Below are 12,071 nucleotides of genomic sequence, written 5' to 3' on the forward strand. Positions count from 1 at the left end.
CCATTCATACTCTTAAGGCTAGTACTTCATTCATCCAAGTAGGAGAAAACGATGCAAATTAATCAGGAGCAAAGCATGCACCATAAATCACCTCTCAAACTACTAAAATATTAATTTATAACAAAAAATTTAAATTAAAACCTTCATTCATCCTTCATAATTATTTGTTTAAATTAATTAAATTTAATGGAAAATAAGGTTGAATTAGTTAAAAAAATATATATATTTTCTTATGTAACACCAAATTTAAAAGTTTGTGTTCACAGAAATCAGAACCTTATGTGTACATGTTTGATGTTTCAACAATATTGTCACATGCATTATCCCCAGTTTCATGCTTCTTCCCTTGTGAACGTTCACTGCATCTGCACGAACTTTAACAATTCAGATTAAGTTATTCATGGTGAACTCCATAGCCTCAAAGCTTTAACTGGATATCTATGTGGTAAGAACATCAGGGAGGTTGGTGGATGCTCCAAGAACTTTGCCCCCAACATCAGGAAATGTTTCATGACCTTGTAAGGCACTCACTTCTCCACTTTTGCTCACTTGAATTGGATATTGCATCAAGTGTCCCCTCATTTCCTTACTCTCCTCGGAGACATATGCTTTCCAGTTGTGCCTGGAAGTCTTGTTGACAAGTTTCATGCATTCAAGGCTCTGTGGCTCGTCGAAAGCTTTCTCGAGGATGCCTAAGTGCTCTGCCCAGAGAGACATCCGGTAGCCATATACCTGCGTATTCAAGTAATCAATTGTGAGGATAAGCAATATAACATTAGCAATTGTAATAACATAAGACATTATGCTAACTCTACCCTCTTTCAATGGCACTCGTTCGAGACATGATCGTGATGGATTTGAAAAAGATATGGCAAGTGCATAATAAAATTATAGTAACTCCTTCACTCTTGTTATATATAAGAATCCTATTTGTTTTTGTGTTTCAAAAATATTTTAAAAAAATTAAAATTATTTTTTAAAAAATACAAGCGCTGAAACAATACCAACCATACTCCGATTCAATACATGATAATAGAAGATTTTGCTCAAATTACACCTTCACTGAGGAGCTCCAACATCAAAGATCTAGTTTGTGACAGCAGTAATATGCTCACCTCACCAATTTCATCACTCTCTAAACTTTGCAGCATCAATCTGTTGGTATTCTCATCAATCAAGACTGATTTCTCTGTTCTGATAATGTTGGGACTCTTTTAATTCATGGAATATTCCTAGTTGCATCATTATATACTTGATCATGAAGTTGGATTTATATTAATTTCAACTAGCATTATATCCATTTTATCCTCCTCCTGTTTACTTTTGGAGTTGAAGTTCACTTCAAACAAGTTGGCCAAAATAACCAGTATAGCTATTAAACCCATCTCGGGTTGACGAGTTAACTCGAAAAACCCTTGACCAAGAGCTTGACTAGGGTTTAGTTTTAATTTGAACTTAAAAGGATACTGACTCAACCAAGTTCAATCCAAATCCGATAAGATCAACACTGATAGTTTTTTTTTTTAATAACAAAACAACATAATTTTAGGGGAAAAAATGATCTAGATCGACTTGACAACCTATTAACTAGATCTTTCTCCTGAATTAGGCTGGTTCAGGTCTATCAACTATGCTTAGAATAGCACCATTCATCACTATTAAAACATCATTTCTCTTTCTCTTTTCATTCAACTAACTTCTAATTAATGGAAATCTTGTCCCAAGTCTTTCCCTTCATCTTATTGTTGTCTCAACCACTACGATATGTCATGTAGAACCACTCAATAAAAAAAATAGAAAATAAATATTCCAAAAAGGTAACATACATAAAAGTGTTACTGTATAAACAATGTAGTCAATCGGTTAGTTACACATGACATTGACTTTATTTATGTAAATATATTTAATTTATTAATAAAGACTTATTTATCTTTAATATTCATCAAATATTTGATTAATAAATTTAAAGTAAAGATAAAGTTCTTGAGAAAAAAATAATTTGCAAAGAAATAAAATTGTTATAAATACAAAATTCTTATTGCATCAAAGTATTGTTCCTAAAATGTTCATGGTCAATGCTCCATTAAGAATGGATATTAATTAAAATTGTTGAGACTGATACATATTATGTTCTTTCATTTGTGAAAAGAAGCAATTATTCTTGTAAGCTGAGGTATGAGAGATATTTAAAACTAATATGTAGGTAATTGTCAGATGACATGTTTACTGAATTGACTCGCATAAAAATTCCAGATAAAGAGATCATTTGTGTCTATAGAAGGGCTCACGTGACAGTTGTGTAAGTAATCCTTAGACTTGAGATCAATAAGTTATCTTATATAGGGAATATTATGTTTTGATCCTGCTATACGTTGTCCTAATCAAAGGTAACAAATAGAAAAATATTAAGTATAATATAAACTATATGAAGGTCTTTAAGTAATAAAAAGAGAATTCATCACCCTTGGTGAATTAGAAAAAATGTTTTATTTGTTCTTAAATGGTATTGATTGTAAATCCTTGCGTTGTAAAGAGTTTCAAATCTTATTCAAATATTCAATGACTATGGTATTAGGAACAGACATGATTTGACATAGTAGACACATTTCATGATATAATGTCTAAATCAAAACATTGTTGATAAAATGATAAAAATTACACTGAGAAACTAGTCACTGAAAGATTAAGTCAAATAACTTATGAATTTTTTAATATTTGGTGGATCATTACAGGTTGCTAGACATTGTACTTGATCTTCAAATATAAATCAATCAATTATTAAATTGATAATAAATTAATTTATTTAATCCTATTTTATTTAGAATTGTTATTTATATTTAGGTCAACTTATTAGGAAACCTAATAGATCACACACATAAGAACCATTGGTCAGAAATTAAAATGTGATGATTAATCAAGTATGACTTAATTGTAAATAAATTTTAGAAATCAAGGACTAAAGTGTAAAACTAGGAATTACAATTCTAGACCTAAAAAAATCAAGTAGGGATATTTTAGAAATCAAGGACTAAATTGTAAAACAATGAATTACAATTATAGACCTAAAAAAATCAAGTAGTGACTTAATTGAATAAATTTCTAAAATTAGCCTAAAATAATATATATAATATTATTTAAAGGACAAATTGATATTTTTATCATTTATAGAGTTTTTAGGTTTCTTTATAAATAGAATGTTATACCTCTTATTTTTTAGTGGTTTTAAGGTGAGAAAAATATGATACACATACACCTAAACACAAAAGAAAAGAGTTAGCACTCTAAGGTATAGCAATCTCTCTTCTAAAAGGGATTAGAAGATTTTCTATTGATGATTCATGTAGATTACCATTAAAAACCGGATAATTTGATAACTTGTGGTTTATGATAACCCAACTTTGAAGCATAAAACCGAAAAGAAGTTCAAATCTTCAGATAATCTTCATATAAATCATAAACAACTTTAAATATATCTAACAGGATTTTTGAGATTTCCAAAATAATTTAAATTTATTATTTTTATTACGTGTATATATTTTGAGAAACCAAAAACCCCATGCTAACTGTTCTTGATTTTCTCTGCTTCTGCCATGTTTTACAGCTGAAAATAAGAGTTGAAGTTTCAAACCTGTCCATGTGGATGAGAGTTTTTTCTGGCCCATGTGTATGTCGGTTGGTAAGCCCCCATAGCGATTTCTGTGTCCCTTGAACCATCCAAGGATCTCTGGTTAATGTTTGCTGATCCCATGATTACGTATTCATCATCAACTACCATTCCTTTTGCATGTACATATATCATAAATCTCCGAAACTTTTGAGCTGCTGCCTGTGAAGAAAACCAAGATTTACTGATAAGGATATGCAAGAATGACTTTCTACGGTCAGTTCATGAATCAATCATCACCACACCAATTTACTGATAAAATTTAGGCTGACTAAATGGCAAAATGTGTGCTGTGTTTCCAATTAAGTCCCATTTTTCCTCACTTCATTCATTAGCGTTTTTTCTTTTCTTGGCACATATAGCCTCAGCTAATAAAAGGATGAAATGCTAGTTTGCATACCGATTTGGCTGACCTAGAAAATTTATGACCCGAGCTAGGTTTCAAGTTGAACTAGAAAAGACAATGACCGAAAAAAACTCAATTCACTTGACAAGTTTGAATGACTCCATTGAACTGGTCCTAACTTAATCGAGTCAAACCCATGGAATTCTTTAAAAAAACAAAGTCACACAACACCATTTTAACTAAAATGATTGACTCACCTACGGGTTAACCTATTGATCTAATTACCCAAATCCTTTTTCATGTCAGTCTACGGAAAATCAGGAAGGTCTGACAACTATTTGATTAAAAGTCCAAGTTGACATTTCATACAGACATTACAGTTGCAAGAAACAAATCAATGATGCCTGTCTGGCAAAACAAGGATGAGCATCTGAAAATTAATTATGTTCTCTGAAAATTGGGACCTATCAACGAAATAAGGTAAGATTGATTTATGGTGTCTTTTCTTTATCTTCCCTTCATTTACATCTAAATTTTAAAATTTCGATAGTTATGCCTTGACTCGCCTTCAGCATTGATTATACATTAACACATGCCTTCATGTTAAGAGTCAAAGAACAATTTTTTATATAGTTTTCAGAATATATGCCATACCAGTGAACGATTTTCAGTTTGCTGGTTTATCTCTGAAGAATCGTGTGGAGAATTTTCACGTTTACCAAGGCAATAAAAGTTCAAATAATATTGAGGATGGTACTGATAGGAAAGCCCTGCCTTTTCAAGTTCTTTTGCAATAATCTTGTACATCATGGCCATTGTTTGTCCCTGCAGTCATTCAATCATCATTTAGCTTCAGAAATCACAACGCATGGCGCATAGATATGCAACCATGTCATTTATACGTTTTCATCAACAAATAATACATCACAATGCAAAAATAAAGTTGGAACCTCTTCTTTTCCCGGTTTACTTTTGTACTATTGCCATGGATGGGGGCGATTAGTAGAGATTCTAGTTCCTAAAATTGTGCTTGATTGCCATGTTAAGAAAGATAGGACTTAGGGCTCGAAACCATTCCATCACCGAAATGACACAGAGCTCACACACAAGCAAAAAGTAAACGTGGAGTTTTGCATGAGAGAACACAGGAGTGAGCTGCAGACCCAACTTAACCATGCACAAATGATATGAAGCTGGAGAACAACCTTGTGATGTGCAGAAACAGATGGTTTTTCATTATGAAAGAAAGTGTTTGCCATGTAAAAGATAGTTATTTCACAAAATAAAAATTAATCTAACCTGCCAATACAAAATTTCCTGCACAGAAGCACTGGTTGGAACACCCTCTGGCCACATTGGTATTACTATATACACTGAAAACCGCTCATTTGCTCTGATTTTGCTAGCAATTTTCAGTGCTAGTTCCATGGGGACTAAGTTATCAGCTCCTGTCATAGAGGATGAAGTTAAAAGAGAAGTTTCCTTGTCATATATCCAACCAAATAGTAATATATAGAAACTAAAAACACCTCAATGTCTTCCCTGAGATGTTTGTTTTTTATATATTTGATAGCGTTTGATTACTATTTTGATACAGAAAAGTTGGAGACAGAGAAGACATATCTTGCTATTTTAAAAGGACAGAAATTCATTCTAAAATTATCCTAGAGATATCTTTATATTATGTCTTTGTCTACATCCCTCCAACCACACAAGTTTTTGTCCCGTCGGTATCTATTTCTTCTGTCCTTGAACACTAACAAAACGCAACCTTAGTGTCTATTGAAGCAGAAATCAATAAATTTCGTCACATTTGACTAGGAAAGGAAATCAACCTCATGCCTTTCGTACCTGCATTTTTGTATGATGGCCAATAATAGGAAGATCCAAGAAAATATTGATTCTCTATGTATATGAAGTGTTGTGCTGATCTTATTGCTTTTACATATGCTGTATGAATGCTCTTATCTACTTTCAAATTCTTTCCACACACAAGATTCTGCAAAAAAGGAGCAAAGTTATTGAAGTAGGGTAGGTCTAGAATGTTATCACATAAACCTAAAACTACAAGCATAAACTTAGCTAACATAAACATAAATCTGGTATACCCTCATCAAGAGAAGGGTTAAATCTAATATATATCAGCAGTCTAATCATAAAGCTAGTTCTAACCTGATCCACAGCTTCTTGAGTAGACTTTGGAAATCCCTTCACAGATCCTGAATCTATAGATCGGAATACCTATAAAAGAGAACAATAATTTTAATTTTCGTTGGCTCCAATAAAAGGGCTCACATATACAAATTATATTTAGTAAAAAACAGCTAATGCAAACCTGCACATGCCAATTCTCAGGATCTCCTTCATCAGTAACATGCACAATTTTATCACCATTAGGACTAGAAGATGGAGTGAGTATCCATGAAATCCGTTCTAGCTTTATCAAGGCATCATCATGCCAACGAGTGACCTTTTTGATCCTACGCCATTTTGTGGCTTTTTTCCACCTTTGCTCAAAATTTGTCAATATATCATAAGCAGCTGGACCCTCAATTTTACAATGCAAGTCATGCCATGGTTGCCTTGGGCTTTTGGTATTAGACTAAACATAACAGAGAAAAACTATCAATACTTGAGCAAGAATAGAGAATTCCTTCACCATCTCATCTCATCACTCGAATTATACACAAAACCTCAGAAAGTTATCTAAGAATTATTCCCATTCCAAGCTATGGTACGAGATGGCATGATTTCTACCATACTAAACTGGGTGAAGTTTGACAGCAGTGCTAAGAAGAATAGTAGCACAGCACTTAGAAAAGCTCAATGGTAGGAATGATCACAAGTTTGTGAAATTGAAAGAATACAGGGTTGAGTTTTGGTTATGAGACTATATTTATTGTTCTGAAGACAAAAAAAAATTCACTAAATTCACACACATCCGAGACATAAATGGTTTAACGAATATGCTCCTTGAAATTAAGCAATGGCATTGAACAAGATATCTATCTATCTATCTTCTCTTACAAATATTCATACACAGAGACACTCACAATGGAAAAGCCATTAAACCAATTCTCCTCTGTGAATTCCGTACTTCTACCTCTTAAAAAAAATTTGGTTTCTTTGTGCAAATGAACCACAAGTTTGCTACTAAGGATACCTTTTAGCATCTCTTCTGTTGCATTAAGTACTAGAGAGCTAGGCAAAAACCATCCAACTAGATGGTGTTGCAGTAAATCTAAAGTACTGTCCATTTTTAAATGAAAAATCTTATAAAACAAATCCTGTAGGCCAATCCCATTTCTGGGATTTTGTTTTAGCTATGCACCAGTTGATACCATGAAGACAACTGCATTACTCTTTTTCCCAATAGGTTAGTCATCAAGGTGAACATGAAGTTACGCCTATATTTTGTGACATAAAAAAACACGAATCTTCAAATGGAGAATCTAAATCAATCATGTTAAAGTCATTCCAATCAACATGCATGCAACAATTTTCTTCAATTCTAATCCAAATATGCTCCCAGGCAATCAGTAATTACCTCTACTCATCACAACTTAAAGACATAATTGGAGTAGTAGACATTGTATATAGGCATATCTCTCAGACTTGAGTAAAATCATTTTTAGTTTGCAAAACAAAAGGTATAAAAAAGAAACCAGAAATGTTAAAGTGCAAACACCATCTGCAAGAAAATGTTAAACTGTATATAAAACGTTTCTTCATTTAAGAGTTTTTTCTTTTCCCTTTATGAATTGGCGAGAAAGATAGCAAAATAAAGTTAACATGTGCTTATATTTATCTTAATCAGCCTTCCAAAGACCAGAATTAACATCCCACAAAGCACTTCCCCGATAAATCTGTAGAGACTTGCGGATTGGATTACACTCAACAAGTGTTTCATGCCATTATACATATTCGATAACAAAATACTGCAGTGTACCTCATGATATAAACAGCAAGTTGAGGATGCGAACAATTGTCCTAGCAGGTCAAAGATATTCCTAGCGTTCATATCTTAAATCAATACATAGCAGTGTGAACATATTCGGATAGCAGATTTACGAAATGATTTAGTGTATGTTTGGTAATTAATGTGATTAAAAGTGTTATCAAAGTTCTTTTTGTCTGAAAACACTTCAAATTGACATTTTTTTAAGTGATTTTTAATAATTTCCACATCTTTATATTAAAACCATCAAAAACATTCTAAAAAAAAACATTAAATTAGTGTTTTTTTAATACAAAAAGCACTTGAACGGATGATATCGTGCCAAAAAAAGCTGAGATGCTGTATGAACAAAGATCGTCCATGCAAATATTTCTAGATATGTATAGTAAAAACTTACAGGAAATGAAGGATTGTGAAAATCATTTTCAAAAACTGTGTGAAGATCACGAAAGAGCCTATGTTCAGGAGTGTCATATCTGCCATCACATAAATCCAAGCCACCAATGAAAGAAGTAATTTTTCGGTTGTTCCCAGAAGATTGAGTATCAAGAATCACGCACTTCTGATGGTGGCTAAAAAGCGTTCCCACAACCTGGACTAGAATGATTAGTCGTGTCAGAGAACAAAATCATAGGCCCAGCACAGTTAGAGCAGATAAGATATGGAATTGGTCACACCTGTTGCTTGAAAACGCTAAGCTTATTGCTTCCATAACGAGGTGCAAGCACGCAATGGACACTAGAATGTTTGAAAAATTTCTTGGTTTCTTCATCATGAGTTTGCATGACACCATCCTGGATTTAAACTCACATAATATTTTTAAAATGGATGTATATATAATATGTGTATGTAGACATAATCCATGCCTATCCAAAGTATGATTTTGGAACTTGATAATAGTCTTTTAATTACTAGTCATAATTATCAACTACTGGATAAAAAAAAATGGTTTGTTTCAATAATAAAAAAAAAATCTTAGAGTTGACCCAATTAGGGTCTCACTCAGGGTCAACCAACCTGCCGAGTCACTTGGGTTTGACCAGCTTTACGTCTAAACTGATTCAAAAAGAAACCTAATTTGGGCCAAGTTCTTGATCAGAGGGTTACTAGGATGACTTATTGAATTATATCAGGTTTAATAACTATGCTTTCAAGTTGCATAGAAAAACAACTAATAAATTGTTAACATGAAATCTCTGCAATGTTTATTAAGGTTTTGGAAGTGCTTACCGTTTTCAGACAGAATGTGTCATGTGAAGTTTTATCGTCCCATAATAGCATAACCACACGGACCCCTTCTTCTGACTTGTACTTTAACAACTCTCCCAGAGTAAGCTCACCTCCCGCTGGCAATGGCTTTGTTGGCTCCCTCACCAGCTTGACACGGTGGTACACTGACCACCCCACAATATATATCAGGTTGTGAGCTTCTAAGATAGCATGGCATATGTCTTCCCAACAACTACTATGCTGAAAAACTTTCCCATCATCCAGTGTAATTTTAGGTAGCACAGCATCAGGTACATGAGCATCTTGGTAAAGTGTCACTGACCCTCCTTTCCGGAGTGGAAAGTATGTATTGGGAACTCCTTTGTATTCTGGTCCATCACCAACACCATCTTTGTATAAAGGATTGTCTTCAACTGGCTTGAATTGAATGGAAAAATGTAACTCAGGGTAAGGTTTCAGGCAAGTTCCAGAAGTGCAAATGATAGGAAACCAATCATTAATAGTATTTCCAGAGATGATTTTCTCAGCTGGTATTTCCACTACTCCAATAAGTTGTGCCCCAAGAAAATCGTTGTCCTTGACATGAAACTCTACTTTTACAACAGGGTGGGCAACTGGGACACAGAAATGCTCATCCCACAAAGGGTTCTCGCAATTGGCAATCACTCTAGTCTGGGCTACTGTTGCCCCTGCAAGGCAAACAGACACGTAGGGATCACTAGTAATGATTGAATGTTTGCCTGAATGTGTCATGGGTTTGTGTCCACAAAGTGGTGAGTAAGATCCACACATAGTAAAACATTTTCTCATATTTTCTGAAGCTAGATCCATATTTGGAAGAGATTTAGCCTCTAAGATCCATATGTCCAATTCACCATGTAAAAAAACAGATTCTTTAGAAGACTGAATTGCAGTCGATTGAGCCGTCCGAGGAACATTGGTTTCTGTACTCATTCTGTCTTGTTAACTTTGCAAACACCAGATTCTCAAGGGCCCTCCTATATTTGCCAAAACTATACCCAAATTTAATCAATCAGATGCTAACGTTATATTGTAGATAGCCAGCCCCCTGAGAGATGAATCGAGTCTATGTTATAGTTCCTTAATCCATGCAAATATAACTTGCATCTACATCACAAAGCTTGTGAAACTCACTGCTTTGCAGAAGGAACAAGCATCATAAGCAGTCAGAAAATATGGAAACACGGTGTTCTGACTTGAGCCCATATCAAATGCATTATGCAGAGATTGCAGTCTCCATAGGTTCACCCCAGGAATCTTCCCCTGCCAGGGAAAGAAAGATAAGGAGAAGCAAAAGAATCAGATTAAAGACCAAAAACATGTACATACCTACACAACCACTTACTAACACCATGCATGCGCATAAAGACATTAAAGACAAGAACAAACATGACACAAACCACAAAACATCAATCTGCTAGAGAAGCCGAAAGATTACTCAACTTCCTTCACATACCATGGATGTTCCACTATAAGAATCCTCCACATAAAGTCCAACGTTTACATTATCATTGATGCCAAATTGGTATTTCTTCTAGACAAAATTAAGATGGAAGCCGTGTGTTTGGTATTGTAGTACAAGTTTTTTTTAATTCAGAATGCATTGAAATTATATTTTTTAAAATAAAATTTATTATTAATATTAGAGCATCAAAACTATTCAAAAACACTTAAATAATATTAATTTGATGTTTTTTTAGGCAATAATCAATTTAAAAAGCAGGTTATAACACAAAAACAAACAATTTAAAAAGCAGGTTATAACACAAAAACAAACAATCACTAGTTTTAAAGCATTTTCATAAATTACAAGTTATCTCTTAATCTTTCAAATTTCATATAAACACTATAGTTTTATTTGTCCTGTCACAGAAGTGATATATACTTATTAATCACACCATATCATTATTAAATCAACAAGAGCTAGCAGTATAACACTGTAGAATTAATTTGTTCTAATTGATAATTAATTGAAGTCAGCTAAAACACATCTAATTTTTCCTTAAAATATATAAAAATTCTCTTAACCATGCTAATCTAACATAGTAATTATTCATGTCCCAGCTTTTTTCATCTTCCATGGAATCCAAGTTTGTGGATCAACTTTCCCAAGGTGAAACAACGAAGAATAAACTAAGAGCATATCAATCTCTCGTAACTCACAACCAAAAACAAAATCCAGCTCGAGTTCGGATATGGCTGTGCTACTTAAGATCCGATCAAGAAAATTCCTATTCGCGTTGCATGAAAGGTAGTTGAGGATACCCTAAGCATTAGATCATAAAAAGAAAATAAAAAAAATATAAGTTTCACCATTACATTAAAAAGATAGCTATCAAAGTGGTGAGGTTATTAATAATAAACCACGCATAGTTACCTTGAGAAGTGAAGCAAGGAGGAAGATAGATGTAGGGATCGGAGAATGGAGAAAATGGATGATAATGAGAAGGGTACAAAAGTGGTGCAATGGCCTGAAGCAGTGCCAACCCACCATCTTTCGGGGAGGAGGAGGGCAGCGAAAATGGCGGGAAGTCTTGAGCTATTTTATGAGGATGGCTATTATTAGCTGTTCTTTAGATTTGTTTTGGCCATACCCACTAACCTTTCTAGCTTTCTCAAATACAATTTTGCTAATTTTGGACGTTCATGCTTGTTAATATTAATTAACGATTGAGTTGTAATTCTCTAAATTAAGTAGTCCGGTATTTTACTAAACTAGCCCATTACCCTCACTGCGTGATTTTTTGTTTAAAAACAATATTATTTAATTTTTAGAATTCAAATACAATATTTTTTATTATAGTTATAAAATATAAAAAAATAAAAGATTTGACAATTTTACCGTTAATCTA

The 12,071-nt window shown here is 33.5% G+C and overlaps 1 protein-coding gene across 4 annotated transcripts; it reads right to left on the reverse strand.

Moving 5' to 3' along the window:
* Positions 1–204: 204 nt before the first annotated feature.
* On the reverse strand, positions 205–12,071 carry LOC7480751 (phospholipase D delta). Of its 4 annotated transcripts, XM_024597190.2 has the most exons (13): positions 11,597–12,070; positions 11,383–11,485; positions 10,354–10,482; positions 9,199–10,267; positions 8,646–8,762; positions 8,366–8,560; positions 6,346–6,612; positions 6,183–6,251; positions 5,862–6,009; positions 5,310–5,458; positions 4,665–4,835; positions 3,629–3,826; positions 205–732 (listed from the first exon to the last, which is right to left on the reverse strand). In XM_024597190.2, exons 4-13 carry the CDS (start codon positions 10,150–10,152, stop codon positions 439–441), a joined length of 2,562 nt encoding a protein of 853 aa, XP_024452958.1. In that variant the 5' UTR covers positions 10,153–10,267; positions 10,354–10,482; positions 11,383–11,485; positions 11,597–12,070; the 3' UTR covers positions 205–438. The 4 variants fall into 4 exon arrangements, with proteins under 4 accessions (XP_024452958.1, XP_024452956.1, XP_024452957.1 ...); XM_024597188.2 differs by having other exon boundaries at positions 9,199–10,482; XM_024597189.2 differs by lacking the exon at positions 11,383–11,485 and having other exon boundaries at positions 9,199–10,482.

The sequence above is a fragment of the Populus trichocarpa genome, chromosome 3, assembly GCF_000002775.5.
Source record: "Populus trichocarpa isolate Nisqually-1 chromosome 3, P.trichocarpa_v4.1, whole genome shotgun sequence".
Classification (NCBI taxonomy): Eukaryota; Viridiplantae; Streptophyta; class Magnoliopsida; order Malpighiales; family Salicaceae; genus Populus; species Populus trichocarpa.

Bases quoted from the DNA above. Each gene is read 5' to 3' on its own strand.
- LOC7480751 (XM_024597189.2), bottom strand. From the start codon at position 10,152: ATGAGTACAGAAACCAATGTTCCTCGGACGGCTCAATCGACTGCAATT. The intron at 8,763-9,198 runs GTAAGCACTTCC...GTTTAAATCCAG, and splicing joins ACACATTCTGTCTGAAAACG to GATGGTGTCATGCAAACTCA. The intron at 6,252-6,345 runs GTTTGCATTAGC...TCTCTTTTATAG, and splicing joins CTGAGAATTGGCATGTGCAG to GTATTCCGATCTATAGATTC.